The 17,543-nt window shown below is 41.7% G+C and overlaps 1 protein-coding gene across 5 annotated transcripts in view; it reads left to right on the top strand.

Annotated features, from left to right (window-relative positions):
* THADA (THADA armadillo repeat containing) overlaps positions 1 to 17,543 on the top strand; it is a 307,941-nt gene that overhangs the window by 135,210 nt on the left and 155,188 nt on the right. For 4 of the 5 annotated variants that reach the window (XM_070235533.1, XM_001498963.6, XM_070235535.1 and 1 more), the window contains one exon: positions 202 to 333. The exons of the other annotated variant lie outside the window; for it this stretch is intronic. In XM_070235533.1, coding sequence (XP_070091634.1) covers positions 202 to 333 — 132 coding nt within the window. The remainder of the gene's footprint in view (positions 1 to 201; positions 334 to 17,543) is intronic. 5 annotated transcript variants of the gene reach the window in all.

Below are 17,543 nucleotides of genomic sequence, written 5' to 3' on the forward strand. Positions count from 1 at the left end.
AAGCCCCAATCTGATTGCCAGTAGTTCCTCCTTATCTGCACATTTGGAATATAGGAAGTGGAGGAAGGCCGAAAAGGGAAAACTATCCCTTGATCATAGAGAGTTGCACATTACATACATAGTTACTTAATCAGAAAAATTTTTGAAGATAGTGCGTCACCTCTTAAATTTTCATCTTTTCTGTCCAATGATTTTTTTCAGTGACATGGGAGAACTCAACCGGCACCCAAGCATGTTCCTCTTGCTGTTGGTGTTGGGGAGGCTCTACCCTTCCCCGATGGACGGCACCTCTTCTGCTCTCAGCATGGCCCCTTTTATTCCCTTCATTATGAGGTAGTGTATGCTTCATGCAAATGATGGGGGTGGGCATGGGGCTCGATGGGGGTATTTTATCTCGTTCTTATTTCAGAAATTATAGATTTTTTTTTTTACTTTGGGAGGGGTCTTATGAAGGCAGGGGCCTGAGGGTCTTTGCCATTGCCCCCAACTGGTCTCTAATGTTTCAGAGGAAAGTGCTTATATTGTGGATACAAGAGCTCATATCATCTGTTTAAGTAATGTTTCCATGGCGCTCTGCCTGCTAATGGGTTTGTGGTGATAACTGGAAATACCCCCTTTTGAAAAACACAGCCTGGGTGCTTGCATTATCCCTGTGTTGAGCATGGCCAACATGGGGCAGGGCTGGTCCTGCCATATATCCCCCAGTCCAGGGCTTCAACTGGCTCTTCACTCTGGAGGAGTTTGCTGGTGTGTGCAAGGGGTAGCATCTAGGTGGCAGTGCTATGTGGTGTGAGTTCCCCTCCCACTCATCTTCTCTTTCAAGCTTGGAGTACCTGAGAAAAAGCATGTGTACAGATTGTGCGCGGAATCAGATGCTCACGGGCTTTTCGGCTTCTTGAGCCTATTACACTTCCTCCGTTACATTTTTTGAGGCATTTGCCAACTTCTGATCACCTTTTTCATTTTGGATCAAAGGCCTCAATAAATAGGCCTCCAAAAAGCATTGAAATTTTCTTATGAAACATTTCAGATGCCCTGTCATGTTAGCTAGCTTTTACCTTCCTGCTTACCTCTGGACAAACCATCACCTTCATTTTTGTGTTTCTGTCAAACGTTGAGATACACTTAGAGCAGAATGATGAAAAATACCAAACTCAAGAGAGTGGGGTGTTTATGTGATGTCCTGGGTTCCACTTCCTGGTTTCATAGAGCTGACTGATGCATTTTAATGTGAGAAACCATTAAATGCGAGATTCTGGCATGTGATTGCTGTAGCCATTTGTTTGCGCCAAGCCCTGCCTGTGGCTGTGTTATCTATGATCACAGAGATGACTCACTCAGATTGGTTTTGTTTCCTGATACACAAAGTTACCAGTTTCCCTCATCCAGCATTTGGTGATTCATTTTAGGAATTTGGGTCGTAAATTTTACTTTCAGCAGCATTTAAAAATTGTACTTTCACATATAACTGGAAAGAACTAAAAAATATGAAGAAAGTTGATGGGGAGGGGAAGGCACATGCACAGAGTCACAGTGTGCATTAGGAACAGATGCGCTTTAGCACTTGCTCATCCTGTGTTGAGGGCATTCAGTGTGGAAGCTTATTACTAATCAATCTGTATGTGTTGCATCCTGGTAACCAGAAGTTACTACATTGAAAGTATCCTTCCTAATCTTATTTATTAGTTTATATATAATCAGAAATTCTTATATCACTAATTATATTCAGAGCACTTGTTAATTATAACAAAGATTGCATTAATATAGAAGATTTAAATATTGCCTTAAAAGCCAGTGTACTTAGTGCATCATTGTTTTAAACTCAGAAGGCACAAAGTAAGAAGTGTACAATTATCCTGTCCTTCCAGTGAAAATACCTTGGTCGCTAGTTGCTTTCTACCTGAATAAAGATTCCTAGAGCACCACCACCAGCAGAAATGCCACAATTGATTGCTTAGAGTGTGAATAGACTCTGACTTACTGAATGTCCATGTGTGTTATAGAACAGTGTTTCTCACACTTTCAGACATAAACATACCACGTGGGGATCTCGTAAATTCTGACTCTGTATGTCTGGGTGGGGCCTGAGAGTCTGCCTTTCAGACACACTTCCAGGTGATACTGACGCTCCCGGTTTGTAGATCACACTGAGCAGCAGATTAAATTCGGAGTATTAAATTTCGGCATTATCAGAACCACACACACAGGATGATTTTAATAATCTACACGGCAGTGGGGTCATACGTGGTACTTGGTTAGGACATTTAGGGGGTTTATAAGAAGTGGATTTTGACCCAGGAATGCAGACAACAAGCAAGAAAGTATTCTGAGCAGAGAGGTCAGTAGGACGGAGACCAGTCTTTGTTGAGCTCTGTTTGCCAGGCACAGAACTGGACATTCTGCTTACAGTGACTTTGAGAGGAGGTGTTATCACCCCCTTTTTCCTGTTGCGGAAATTGAGGTTCAGAGAGTGAGTCAGTTATAGAGCTGGAATACGAAACCAAGAGTATAAAGCTTGTCAAGAGTGTTGGGTGTACTCTCTCTATTATACGAAAATAACCAGCTCCCTTTTGTGTAACCAAGAGCCTTAGCTACACTAAGTAGGCCTATGGGCCCTGAAATTTATGCACCTAGGAGAGATGAGGAGCCTGTATCCAGAGTCAGTAGATTTTGTACAGGCTGTTTTCTGGATATAGTAGTCATGTCCCCACCAACAGTGGGATCTGCTTCTTACTTTGCCTTTCCAGTAGTGTGGGTGCCTTCCTTGGACGCACCTCTTCTCTCAGGCTCACATCTGTGGGATCATTGGCTGAGGTGATAGGATTGGTGTGTAGCCGGGTATGGAGGAAGGCTGGCTTTTCTTCTTTGACCCTCTCCTGTGGTGCAGTGGAAGGACCCTAGACTTAGAGTTTGAAAACTCAGTTTTGGGTTTCATCAACCTGTTACAGGGACACCATGGGCTACCCTAAAATGTTCACAATCACACTGGGGAGATGAACTATAAACAGATATTTTTAAAACAGTGAATTTGATAAACTGTATGTTTTGACTTAAATTACTTCTGAGAAAATTATTCATGAAGAAAGTGTAAGATTGATTGTAAAACCTGTCATTCTAGGCAGTATTTGTGGTTCTGGTCCTGGTAAAGACTGGGCTCTTTTGACTTGGAATAATAGCTGAAAAGATGGATGCATGCACAAGTGGTTGGATGGTGTTTTATTTTCGTAGTGTGCTAATGTTAACTTATGTATTTGGAGGAGCTCTAATCAGGCTCTTAGATACTTGGAGTTTAGCTAAAGAGAAATTTGTTAGCTAGTTGCGGGAGCACAAAGCTTGCTCTGACCGTGCCGGGTTGAAGTTCACAGTGAGAAGATTAAAAGCCCCCATGACACCTTTTTCTTTTCCTTTGATTTGTGTATCCTTACCTGCTATTTCCTTCCTCTCTGTAAGGTTTCTGTAAGTAGTATTTGTATTTTTTCCCTTATCCCACATTTGGGAGCATAAACTTAGATCGCTCTTGATTTTCTTTGTTGACTTAAGTCTTAGAATCTTTCTGACTTGGATTTTCCACAGTTATGCCTGTGCCATTGTGACTGTTGCAGCATCTTGGAAAGAAGCAACACTTAGTCCAAACGTTGTTTACAAGTTGTTTTTTTTTCATCCAGTGTAGTTTATGAGGATGCTGTGCTGGATTCAGATGCACAGGCCTGTACCCCGTGAATGTGATACCTTCACTTGAAGGCCATTTGCTCTTCTGTTCAAATACCGCAAAGCAGAGCCATTCATGCTTTAAAGGGGACCCTCACTGGCTCCCGGAAGACAGCTCATCACTGCCCACTTCTCTGGAGCTTTCTAAAACCAAAATATCTCTGGACGTGCACCTTTGAATTCACTTTGACAAGTGAGTTTCAAGCTTGAATTGAAGAGCTAAAGGAAACCAAATATGCCCTAAACCTAGGCGACAGCATGGAGTCCTGAACAGAGCTGAGGCCCTGGACTCAAAGGAACTCGTGCTAAGTTCTACCCTTTCTTCACTAGTTGTGACACTGGACAAGGCTCTGTACCCTCTCTGGGCCAATGCGGTACCTGTGTGTGTGAGGGTATCAGTTGAGACAAAAACGCCTTCTATTGCTGATAACTGAGATCTCAGCATTGGATTAATACCTGCAGGCGAAATCCCTTTACTGCCTTTCATTCACTCTTCTGGGTGCTTTTAAAAGGATCTCATGGGGCCAGCCCGGTGGCACAGCGGTTGGGTGTGCATGTTCTGCTTTGGTGGCCCAGGGTTCGCTGGTTTGGATCCCAGGTGTGGACACGACACCGCTTGGCAAGCCATGCTGTGGTAGGTGTCCCACGTGTAAAGTAGAGGAAGATGGGCACAGATGTTAGCTCAGGGCCAGTCTTCCTCAGCAAAAAGAGAAGGATTGGCAGCAGATGTTAGCTCAGGGCTGATCTTCCTCAAAAAAAAATAAATAAATAAATAAAATGATCTCTCTTGGGGGCCAGTGCTGTGGCCTAGTGGATAAGTGCAGCACGCTCCTCTTTGGCAGCCTGGGTTCCCAGGCACAGACCTATGACACTCAGTGGTGGCCATGTTGTTGTGGTGTTGTGGTGACCCACATATAAAATAGAGGGCAATTGGCACAGATGTTAGCTCAGGGCGAATCTTCCTCAGCAAAAAAAAAAAAAAAAAAAGAGGATCTCCCCACCCACCCCTTTTTTTTTCCTTATTTTCATTGCAAATGACTTTCAGTATGTTTTTCCCCCAAGTCATTTCAGTCCTTTTTCACTTTAGATAAATTTTCAGTGAAATCTGCTTTTCTTTTCTCTGAAAAATATTGAGGTACAAATAACAATACAATCCTAATCAAACACACGACAGTGGAAATCACCAATAGGAACTTATGCAGTAGAAACTATTTTAGTTGAGGTATTTAAAAATATAGGCAACAATAAAAAAATTGGAAATTACATGTTTTATATATTTTTAAAGTATTTCATGGAACCTTTTGATTGTACCAATCTTAAAAAGGGAGGAGAGGTAGGAGTACAAAAACTGAGAGGTAGGTAGGCCTTTTACGCGAATGATATTGGGAAATAGTATTAACTGTTGTTTCCTTTTCCTTGAAAGTTACATAATTCAAGGATTATCGCTTTACTCCTTACCGAGGTTATGAAGTTGAAAGAACTTGTTTTCCGTAGTGCAGAGTTGGAGTTTTTGCGGTAGACAATAGCTGGCATCTACCTTCCTTTGGTTTGCAATACTGGGAATTCTCCTTCAAGGCTGCACATCCCATTTCTATCTGCTCTGTCTTCCCAGAATCCTTGCAGATAAAGAGAAGGCAGGTTTTGCTTTATGAAGAGATAAATGAGGCCGAGAGCAGTTGAAACATTGCTGGGAAGGGAGACATGCCCTCCTTCCTTGCTCTTCATCTCAGCTCCTAATCATCTCTCCCTTCTCTGAATGGCTGTAGCGTTTGTTACTTAAAGCTCTTATCTTGCTGTTCATCATTACTGTATCATACTATAATTTATGTGTTCAGTGCTTATTCTCCCCCAAATAAGTCTTAATCTCTTTCTATGCGGAAGCAGCTATGGGTTTTTTTGGTTGTTCTTGTTTTTTGGTACCTTTCTCTGCCTCGCCCAGGTTTAGGCACAGAAACTGAATTATTAACCTAAAAATGAAACTAACTGTGACTTGAGACATTTTGTGTCTTAGCAGACCTGTGTATCTATGAAGTACTTAAGGGACTCCTACTCCTACAATATTAGAGCCTCATTTCATATTCCACTGGTTACCCGGTTTATGTAGAAAGGAGGCTCGAATGGGTTTTGTGTTTTACCTGGCTTTTGAGGAGTTTTGTGTTCTAATATGAACTCGGACGTTTGCTCTTATTTTGACTTCAGCTCTCTGACCCTCTGTTTCATTTTCTACCAAATTAAGGTATTAGACTGGATGGTACCTACATCCTCTGGCGTCATGAGCATGAGACCTTCCTGGACTCTGAACTTCTCTTCACTGACTGCACTGCTCTAGAGGCCCACCCCTCACAGCTACCCTGCTGCAGGCTTTAGAGCCAAATGAGAGAAGCTGAATTCATAAGATTAGAAGGAGGGAGGTGCCATTTTTCTGTTGAAAGTCATAGAATTATGAACAAGTCAAAACGCATGGGATAAAGCCTCCCAGATTAATGTGGCATGAATAGGAGGACCCCTGTGTGCTTCAGGCTGTCAGTCTGTATAATGGGGATAATCCTGCTTACAAAATAGCAGATAAAAGCTCCTTGGTTTGCTTGTTAAGAAAAATTCTAGAGAGAGGAATGGATTCATAGTATAATGGTGCTAGAGAGAGGGCAGACTTTTTAAACTCCTGCTTTTGCTTGTCTCTGCCAGTGAAGTGAAGGAAGGCCCTGAAGCCAGATGTAGGTGAGGTGATAGAAAAAGAGCACTGTTGAGGCCAGCCCGGTGGCACAGCGGTTAAGTTTGCACGTTCCGCTTCTCAGTGGCCCGGGGTTCACCGGTTCGGATCCCGGGTGCGGACCTGGCACTGCTGTGGTAGGCATCCCCCATATAAAGTAGAGGAAGACGGGCGTGGATGTTAGCTCAGGGCCAGGCTTCCTCAGCTAAAAGAGGAGAATGGCAGCCGTTAGCTCAGGGCTAATCTTCCTCAAAAAGAAAGAACAAAAGAAAAAGAGCACTGTCTCCTGTGAATGAAGGCAAATCCCTGGACCCAGATAATTTATAGCCTCAGGTGCAAGTGAGCCTAGAACCATGTCAGTGATTTGGGGGAAATGTGAGATGGGAATGTGATGCTAGGAGCTTGCAGAAGGATTTTTCAAAAGAGAGGGAACAAGGTATACTTTATCAGTGACCCAACAATTGTGTTGATACTGATTGGTTTAGACTAGATCATTCAATGTACTACTTGCAAGTGCTTCACATTTTATTTGCTGAGAGCTGGTAAGGATTCCCTAAGAATAAGTCATGCCTGAGTCACCTCATTGTTTTGATGGGATTACTAGCCTGATAGATGAGGACAATGCTGCTTTATCCAACATTTGAATTACTAACTGAAGACAGACTAGATTGCATGCTTGTCAGATTTGTATATAACATAAATATAATAGATGACGGAATCAAAATTCAAAATAGTCCTTAAGCACAAAAGTGACAAACACAAATTCAGGCTAGTGGCCATGACCTTGTGTGGCGAGGGTGGAAGAGGCTGAAACTGAGCAAGCATGTCCTAGGAGCTTCAATTTTATTTGTGATGTGTTCTTAACTGTATTCTGGGCACATGATTGATTGTCATATTATTCTGTATATTCTTTTTTATTTAAGATCCCATAAATGTATTTATTTTTTTGTCTGATATAGTCCATAATTGAAAAATAAGATTCAAATTGAATCTTATTCAGACTGGAAAATAAGATTCGGTCAAACTAGACTGATGGACTGAGACTGTTGAGATAACATTTAATAGAGATATGTATCATATTCTGATTTTTTAAAGAAAAGTAAAAATTGTATATACTTGGTAGTTATATACCGAGTAAGAGCTCTCTGGCTTCAGAGCAGTTTTTATGAAAAAGTCTTGAGGAATGGTATTTCCTCGTGAGCCCTGAGGAAGCAGTGTGACACAGTTGCTCCTTGCAGATACTGAAGGCTGTGGTCCCCCGAACTCTGCTGGTCAGACTAAATCCACATCATTCTGCTTGTTATGTTACTCTGCTCTGGGCTCCCCATTTTAGGAGGGTCACTGATAAACTAATATTTATCCAGGGAAGGTGACCAAGATGAAGAGGAAGCTGAACATCTGGAAATAGTTAGGCTGGAAAAGACTTAGTTAGAGGCAACATGGTGATGGTCTTTACATATTTGAGAGGCTGCCATATGGCAGAAGGCACATAATTTCTCTCTTGTGCTCCCAATGGGAAAGGAGGAGGTAGAGTTTAGATTTTAATATAGAGAAGAATTTTGTGAAAGTTAGCATTCTCTGTCAAGATAATAAACAGATTTCCATAATACTGAGCTGCCAGTCCTTGGAAGTGTTCAAGGAAAACTGATCACATGTTGAGCACATTTTTTAAAGGATTTCTGCAGTGCACCTGAGATCGGGCTAGATGACCATTCAAGGCACCTTTTTGGAATGTCTTATTTCAGAACAGCTGAACAACTCAGGTGTAGAATCTAAATGTTCATTGAATGAAATGATAAACCTGCCTCTAAACCTAAAACACATACTTACACATTTTTATTCACTAGTTCCTCCGTCTCCCAAAGAAAAGAAGTTGGGGTACCATTCTTGGCATGGCCAATAGGGTCATGGTGGTCTGCCCCTACGTGGTGCCCTCCAGGAGTTAATCCACTTAAATTTAGCTTCTAAGTAATTTCTATAACTTTATTCTGGATAGTTCCGAAAACATTTTTTTGGCCTATGGGATGTTATGTCTGAAAAGCATTCCATATTAATTTAATTATCTTTTTTTGTGTTTGCTATATTTTTCTCCATTCCAGATGTTGGCTTAAGCCACGTTTGTTTTCTGACAAGTACAAAGGAACTTGAATCTTTCAGAAAAGTCTGGCATGCTTTTCTGAAGAGTGATTAAAATAGGTAACTCTTTGTTGTCCAAACTTCCCGAAGGGTCTTCTTTGAACAGAGATGCCTGTAGAGAGAATACAGGAGTCCCCAAGCCTAGCCCGTTACAAGTAGAAACATCTGAGAAGAGGTCTTTGCTGGTGCTGTTAACGTAGAACTTCCTCCTGCCTGGCCAGCCCAGAAGTTCAGAACTCCACCCCTCCTGTGGTTACTGCTAAATTCCATGAGGTTTAGCAAATGGAATTAAAGGTTAGGAGTCTCCCTGTACCATCCTGATCTGCTAACAGTGGGTGGGGTGAAAGAAGGGGCCTGCCATCCTATCAAGGTGTGGGAACCCTGACCTCTGGTTTTACTAGTGTGACTGATATCAGGTCAAGCTTTGGGCAAGATAGTCAAGATGCAGATGTTCAGTTCAGCTCAGGATTTTTTCAGCTGTTCTGTTTTCCTCTTTGTCTATAACCCAAACCTGCGCCCATTCCTTCCTTTCACAGAGACGTGTAAATGACCCTAGTCATCACCTTCCTTGGGGCTATTGTTGGGTTGCAGAGGCAAACATTTTGAATTAAAGCAGTGAAACTCATGGTGGCAGAATTTTAGATCTCACATAGGGAAGACCTGAAAGCAGAGATTGGAAAGTTGTTTTCTAATGCTGGTGAAATCAGTTTGGGCAGCTACCTACTCGGCCTCCTTTTCACTGTGGCCCTGCCTAGCTAGTGCTCTATTTGGAGGATTGTGCTCATGGTCTTCTGAATTTCCAGATTCCTCCCCGAGCTGTGGTTCAATGTGTGGAATGAAATCATGTTTTTTGTATTGTGTGGCTTTTTTGCAAAGAGTTCTGGCATAAAAAGATACTCTGTCTTCTGTCACCACTTTTTATCACTCATTTCCTAGAGAGGGGTCTGGCCAACTTCATCTCTGGTGCCAGATCTCTTTAAGACCATTTTCTAAATATGTTTTTGAACAAAAGGAATGAGGTGTTCACCTCTTATGGAATGCATTGACAAAGCAAGCTAGAAAAACAAAACTTGTAGGGACCAGCTTTCCTTCAGTGTTATCTGTTACTTCAACAGGCCAATTCAGGTCGTGTTAGAACAAGTGATTTGATCTGCAAACAGCCTCATTCTTAGGTGAAATTTCTGACAATAATGATAATCCATGGCCTGTTGCTGCCATTTACTCTAAAACTTAGAATCCAATCAGTTAATAGATTGACCAAGTAGTTGTTAAACACCTATTGTGTACCTAGCTAGTGTTAGGTCTTGGGTAAGATGCAAAATAAAGAAAAAAGGTCTTCATCCTTGAGGAGCTTACAGTCTAACTAGTAAGATATGACCCATGCTTGTGAGCCTGACATACTGATTGTTAACCACTTAAGTATGGGACAGATGCACCGAGGACCAGGGAGGGCCTGTGAAGAAGGAGAAGAGCGTGAGTGGGTTAGGAAAGTTCAAGAGGCTTTCCCAAGGCAGGAAAAAAATAGGAGAATTCAGTCTGCCATCTCGAGGACTTTTAGAAATCAGCCATGGTGATTAGCGGCTCCTGTAAGAGGCGAGAAAAGTCATGCTGTCCCCTCTGTAGACAGTGGGATCTAACAAGGGAAAGATTGCGATCAATGGTGAAGAGAGAGTTTTCTGATTCCTAACTTGGAAGTTATCATAAAGAGCTTTGCTTCCACTTGAATCAAGGGTGACCCAGGAAATTCACAAAATAAATGGTTTGCTGCTTAACAGGAGAAACCATCAATGATGAATCTTTGGTAACTTTAATGAAGAACAGTATTTGCTTCAAGTGTTGCATGTAAGTCTTACGGAAATATTGAATAATAGTGGGAAACAATTTGGTAATATTTAAATTTTAAAATATTTTAACAGTATTTTCCCTAAGGAGCGTTTATTTTCTAAGACTTAAACATTTTCTCAAGAAATTGTAACCAAGGTGCTCAGCAGGCATTTTTACTGCTGAATTGAAGGATTTGACATTACCAAGCCCTAAATGCTGGCTAATATATAGTCATCTTATCCTACGTGGTGGGGAACATTTTAAGATCAAAAATGTGGTTTTTTTCTCTTTAGGCAGAAAATACGAATTAGGGAAAAGAGTAGAAAGGTAAAGATGAATTGCAGTAGGCTTAAAATGAAGACAAGGAACAATAACGACATAGCATGTTTGGCGTTTCTTTCTCTGATGGGCATAGTTTTTTTCCTCCCTCTCCTCTGGACATTGACCTTTATGAGTCTATCTATTATCTTCTAGTTAAAACAAGCTGCATTGATCACATCAGCTGCCCAAGATCCATTACCCCTCACATCCACTTACTTTTTCCTTTGAATCCTATTTTCCTCTGAATCTTATTTTCCTCACTCACCTTGAACATTGAGACTCTTGATTGCTCCTCTTGCCTCCCCTCCAAACCAGCTACAGATATTCTCTTCTTCACCATTGATTCTTGTCTCTCACTTTATTTTGTGAGTGCTCTTCCTCAACAGGTAATCCATCCATTAAATATATTGGCTGAGGGCCTACTTTGTGTCATTGCCCAAACCCAGTGCTCCTACTTCCATCACCTCTTATTTACAAGAGAAAATAGAGGCCATCAGGCACGGACTCTCTCCATGGAGACTCCCATTCTACCGACCACCATAGTTCTCTCCTTTGTTGGAAAAGGTTGTCTTCGTTTACAGTCTCCATTTCCTCCCCTCTTATTCAGTCCTTAAACCACTGTAGCCTGGCTGCTGCTTCCGTCACGTCCCTGAATCTGCACCTGCAAAGCTGAAAGAGGAGTGACCTCCTGGTTACAAAAGCCACTGAATGCTTTTCAGTCTTTTTGATTCCAAGTCTTTCTCTGGAATTTGACACTATTGCACACTCTTCTTCATGACGCTCTTTCCTCTGTGGCTTTCTTTGGCCATTGCTTCTTTGTCCGCTTGCAGGGCCCCTTCCTCCTGCTGCCTCTTAAATGTTGGCGCGCCTCTTTGCCCTGCCCTCTGCTCTCTTCTTTTTCACTTTGCATGTACTCTTTAGGGTTGCTACTCACATACTCTGATGAATCAGTCCTAGATCTGGAACTCGTACAGAATCATAGATTCAGCTTTCTATTGGACAACTCTTTTTGCATGTCCCACAGACACCTAAAAGTCAGCAATTTCAAAACAAGCCCCCCGGTAATTCCTCTGCACACTGAGGTTTGAGCAGCCATCTCTAGGGCCTAGCACAATGTCTAGCATCACATTCCACCAGGCCAGCTGTAGTCAGAGGACTTCTTGAAAGGAAACATGTTAGAACCAGGACTCACGGTATCACAGAGGATCCTCCCAATGTCATTGACTGTGTTCCTGTGTACTCAATAACAAGGCAGCATTGGTTTAAAAAGTCATTGACTTTTGATATCCTTCCAGTAAGTTTGAAATTATTTGCTTTTTTGTCTCGTATTGATTATCATCAGTTTGAGATAGCAAGTGGCAGATATTGGTACCTTCTTTGGAGATGGAAAAACCAAGGCCTAGAAAGAGTAAGCATAATGTGTCCACAATCAAAAAGTGATTGATGGAGGAGTCACAGATTGATTCATTCATTTGTTTAGTCAACAGATATTTACTGCAAACATTGATTCTGTGTCAGGCATGATAGAAATACAATGGAGCGTCAGATAAGATTTTTGGAATAATGGGATATCCTTTGTGCTGTGCTGCTTCTTGGTCCCGATCTTCTTTGCTCTGATTTTTTCCATCTAATTAGTGATAAATGGTAATAATTAGCAAATGTTTTCTATGGGCCAGACAGTATTTTAGAACTTTACACATACTAACTCATTTAATCATCGTGACAACACTTTGAGGTCCGTAACATTATTATTCCCATCCTACAGAGAGAGAAAGTTGGGCAGTAGGAAGTTTAGAAGTGTGTCCCAGGTCGTACTGCTAGTAAGCGATAAGGCCAGGATTTGAACCAGGCATTCTGGCTCCAGAAGCCATGTTCTTCACCACTCCCTCAGCTACACTAGCCCTCAACACTACAATATACCCTTCTACTCATCTGTTTATGATGCTGTATGTGTGGTATATGACAAACGAGTTCTCAACGTGCCAAAATCAACTTGCCATTTTAATAACAGACATTTGGACTGACTTTGCTTTCTTGAGATAGCGCCATGCCCCCCCCCGCCCCGCCCCGAACACCCGAACACACACACATATTGGCATTGCTTTGTCAGTGGTCTCATTTTCTAATCTGAAATCAGTAGAAAGGGAAGAAAAACTTGCAGTTAAGCACAAGTGGTTGTGACAGGTTGCTAAATAAAACTGGTTCAACTGAAGTTCTGAGATTCTTGAGAAATACTGAGAATTTCTTACAAAAGAACTTTTCCTTATAATAGGAAGTCATGGGTCATTGCACAGTTGTAAGTGTCTTAGCAAAGAGAAAATGTGTCTGGAAGCTAAGAAGCATAAAATCTTAATGAGATTATTTGTGGGCTGCTATTTAGGCATAATTTTCAAACTATTAGAAAATATATTTTCCGTGTCTTTACCATCTTAAGTTTCCACTTTTGAAACTTCACATAATTTCGAAATCTTCAGGGTTGTTGAAAGAAAAAGAAAAAAAAAAATAAACATTTATATAAGAATTTGAAGTTTACAAAGTATTTGCATACACAGTAGGTTACTTGATCATCCTCTTTTTACTCTCTTACAAAACAGAATCACAAGGATATCAATATATGTTGAAGTTTTTAAAATTGTCAATGTTTTATGTGGTAATCCTACAATTACTTGGAAAAAAGGCAAGTATGAATCAGTGAAGCGTTCAGATTACTGAATATTATGAAATGAAAGTTTCATTACTCCCAGTTGCATATAGTGACTTGAGGGCACTGCTCTATTGGTGGGTAACAGTACTGGATGGTTAACCTAGTAGTTGATAATCCAAACCACGAGGCCTCTGAGGTGGCTTGAAATCCCCCTTTGTTCCTCAGTTTTGTATTTTTCATGTGCACAGTCCCATCTCCGTCCTTCACCAACCAAAGGTTACTAGCCAAAACCTGCGAGTGAGTTGTGCCCCTGGGGTTTTTCTTTGCGTCAGGGAGCGTTTCTGCTCTGGGATATTCGTGTATTGGCCACCACTTCCCAAGAGATGGCCACATGTCTCCTAACTTTAAATGAAAACTCTCAATCCCAAAGGTAACTTCAGCTCGGCCTCAGTCTGAATAATCACAAAATCAAAATTAGGTGGGCCTACATGAGTGAGATTTTTCTGCTCAGTCTCTATCATGTCCAGAACATTAACAAAATAGATATTTGACCGAAGGGTGCTACTATGTAAATATGCCTGCTCCTTTTTGATTATTACAGTTATACAGGAAAAGCCCTTCTGTTTTGGTAGAAACTGTGGAAATATATCTAGGTAGCCAAGGAGAAGCTGAATTGTTACTGAAGGATGTGTCACACAGACGAGAAAATAATTTACAAAGCACTGGGTAGAAACTGTTTTCAAACACTAAACAAGTGAGTTCCTTAAGCTGTTTTTTTGGGTGATGGGTGAGTGGTGTTGGTTTGTTTTTTGCTTGACTGTTTATTCTTTTTTTTCTTTTTTTTTTTTTTTAACCCCCCCCCCCCCCCAGAAGAATCTCTTTTTCCTGTAAAGCTGGAGTTTAGGCTCAGCTTCCTTTCAGCTTGGACAAAATGAAAAGTAAAATTCATTTAATACTAATTATAACTTGCATAAGTCTAGTGAAGAGAAACTTAAGAAATGTAATTCTTGTTCTCTAGCTGAGCTTCAAGGCCATATAATTAATATAATTCAATCACTTCTTACCCATTTTTTTCTGCATGATTTAAGACATCAGAATTTAATTCATAGCCAGAATGAAAAATGGACTTAGGAAAAACTTGAGAAGACTAGAGAGGGATTTGCATTCTGCTGCATGGTTGAGCACGTCGCTCAAGTCGCAGCTTTAGAATGCCATGTCCCGATAGCGTTCCCTGTTGAAAACTGGCCAGCAGAGCAGCTTCCTCGTGCCCTCCCGGTGTTCACCACTGTGAATTGTCACGAGGGCCCTGGATGTGAACCTAGAGGGCTCCACAAGATGGCTACACAGCCTGACAGAAGGGCACTGGTATCACTGGGCAATCTGTGCTCTGGTTTATAAGCCCCAGGCTGTGGGTTTTGGAACTGGCCAGCCACCTTGGCTCAACCTTAGATAAATATTCCTGGGCTCTAAGTAGGATAGGGAATTCAAAGCCCTGTTTTTTCCCCAAGTCCTTCCGCAACTAATCCATGACATGCTGTTATGAGTCTGAGCAGAGTGACGATGTTGGAGGAGGAATGGGGGAACGCTTTCTACTGCTGATTAGTGCGTACTCCAGAGCGGTCCTCTTTTCTCCTAGCAATGAAGCCGCTTAGAGGCCAGAGCCTAGCCCACTGTAGCCATTCGCCTGGACCAGCTTTACCCCTAGGGCACTTGGAGCCTTTTCTGAAATGATTTGAGAGGTCTCGAGCAGTACGTTCTACCCACCCAATTTTCTCACATGCCACCTCCATTTTGAGTGGAGCCTTGAAGTTTCATAAGTGGACTTTCATTCTTGAAGTATATGGTTTTGATCTCTCCTAAAATGGAAATCCCACTGTGAGGTATATTACTTCAGGCTATTGTTAGTCATTTATACCAAAGTATGAATTAGTTAAAGGTTTTTTTGTATGACAAGAAGAAAAATAGAAGACATTGGTTGGATGAAATGTTGGCGATGGGATAAGGCCAGGTGGTGGAGAGAGGGTGCAGAACCTGGGACAAAGGCAGAAAGCCAGTTGCCCCCTTCACACATGTGGCCTGGCTGAGGACTGCAGTGACTCCTTCCCTGCCAGAATTTGCTCCCGTGCTTTCCGGGAAACGGAGCATCCCATTTTCCATTTACCTCTCCCTTCTGGCAGGGAAAGACTCGGAGGTCTTTTTACAGCTTTGACTCTTCCTTACCCTTTCTCGATGTGGTTTCATTTCCTTTCCAAGATGAAAGCTTGTCTTTGTCCCCTCCCAGAATAGTTCCAGGCAGCAGAACATAGTGAATCCTTCCAGATAAAAGACCCTGCTGATAAAATGCCAGATTGTTATCAGAGAAGTGAAGTGAGGGGAGTCATGTCCCTACCATTAATTACCTGGTTACAGCTTTGTTTATATCCTGTTCGTTTGGGGGCATGTTTTCTTTGGACAGTTTCTTGTCTGTATTCTGAACTGCAGTCTGATGTTTGTAAAAATCCCAAAGGTCAGGGAATAGTGAGTTCCTTATTTTCTGAAATCTTTAATGGCAAGGAAGAGAATATCGGAGTTTCTGTCTTCCATATGGAAGGAAATAGACAAATGCTTGGTTATGGTGGTTCATTCCTCACCTCAAGCATACAAACCCTCGTATGTTGAATGAACTCTGACTTTGAATACTTAGCTGAGAGGTTACCTGGAAATAGAATGACATTTATCTCTGTGAGGCCATGAGTATCAACTAGTGAATGACTGGGTATCCAGACACTGGGGCCAGAGTCTAAGATGCTGTAAAACTTCTCGGTAAATGTACCTGACACCACTGAACTATACACTTTGAGAATGTGTAAATTGTATGTTATGTGTATTTTACCACAATAAAAGTAAATAAATAAATAATGCTTGCTTCCTGACAGCTCCAATACTTTGGTCACAGTTGGAAATCCCGTAGTGTTTGGCTGCGTAGTCTGCTTTATTTTGAATGGGATTGCTGTTATGTGTAAGGCATTATGCAGCCTTGTAAGAACTGTGAGATTGTGAGCAGAGAACCTTAATGAACACAAGATGAAGAGACTGTTTCCCACCACCATAGGGGTATATTGGGAAGTTTGGGATTGGAAAAGAGTCATATCTTGAAAATGATTGATTCTAAACCACTATAGCCACTCCTTCCACAAACGTAACCAAAGAGAGGGGAATAGGGTCTCTTGACAGCTGGAATAGTGGCATCTATTGCTCTGATTGTCAAATAGTAGCGTTGAAACTTTCCATGACCAGTAGTCCTAGGTAAGTTAACCTCATCTGCAGCATCCGGCAGCCATTAAGTGTCCAAACACATGTTTCTTCACCAAATTAAACTCACATCTGAGGGGCTGGCCCCGTGGCACAGCACTTACGTGTGCATGTTCCGCTTCGGCGGCCCGGGGTTCACCGGTTCGGATCCCGGGTGCGGACATGGCACCGCTTGGCAAGCCATGCTGTGGTAGGCGTCCCATATATAAAGTAGAGGAAGATGGGCACGGATGTTAGCTCAGGGCCAGTCTTCCTCGACAAAAAGAGGAGGATTGGCAGCAGATGTTGGCTCAGGGCTAATCTTCCTCAAAAAAAAAAAAAAAACCTCGCATCTGACCTTATGTTTTCCTGTTAGGTTCTCTCCTCTGCCCAACCCATTTTTGCTCTAAGACTTGACTAGTGACTCAGCCAGTCCTTTCAGCTTCTCTGGTGATGAGGGTTCTTTTTGAGAACTAGATTGTTGCATTTTTTTGCTAAGCCAAGAAACTTCTCAAACGCTGCAAACATGTTACCTGGTGACCTACCTGCGATATGAATTTCAGGATAGAAAAGAGAAAGAAAGTATGAAAATAGCCCTGTTCAAAATCAGGAAACTTTGTTTTTGGTAACTCCCAAAGCCCTGAACTCAGATCTCTGACCAAAAGATGCTTTTTTTTCCCCTGTGAGAGAGAGAGAGCGCACTTGCACACTTCTTACTACCATCATTTGAAGATAGTTGTGAAACATTCATCATGGTTTCAGCAATCTCTTTCTCATATTAAATTTAGTATTTTCCTTAGAAAAGGCAAGAAAATATAGGAAGTTAGGAGGAGGTTAAGGTAAACTTAAAATATAAAAGCTCACTTTGAGTAAAACCAGTAAAAACAAGCCCTGACCTTCTCATAGGTAAGAAAAATTGGAATAAAAAAC

The sequence above is a fragment of the Equus caballus genome, chromosome 15 (assembly GCF_041296265.1).
Source record: "Equus caballus isolate H_3958 breed thoroughbred chromosome 15, TB-T2T, whole genome shotgun sequence".
Classification (NCBI taxonomy): Eukaryota; Metazoa; Chordata; class Mammalia; order Perissodactyla; family Equidae; genus Equus; species Equus caballus.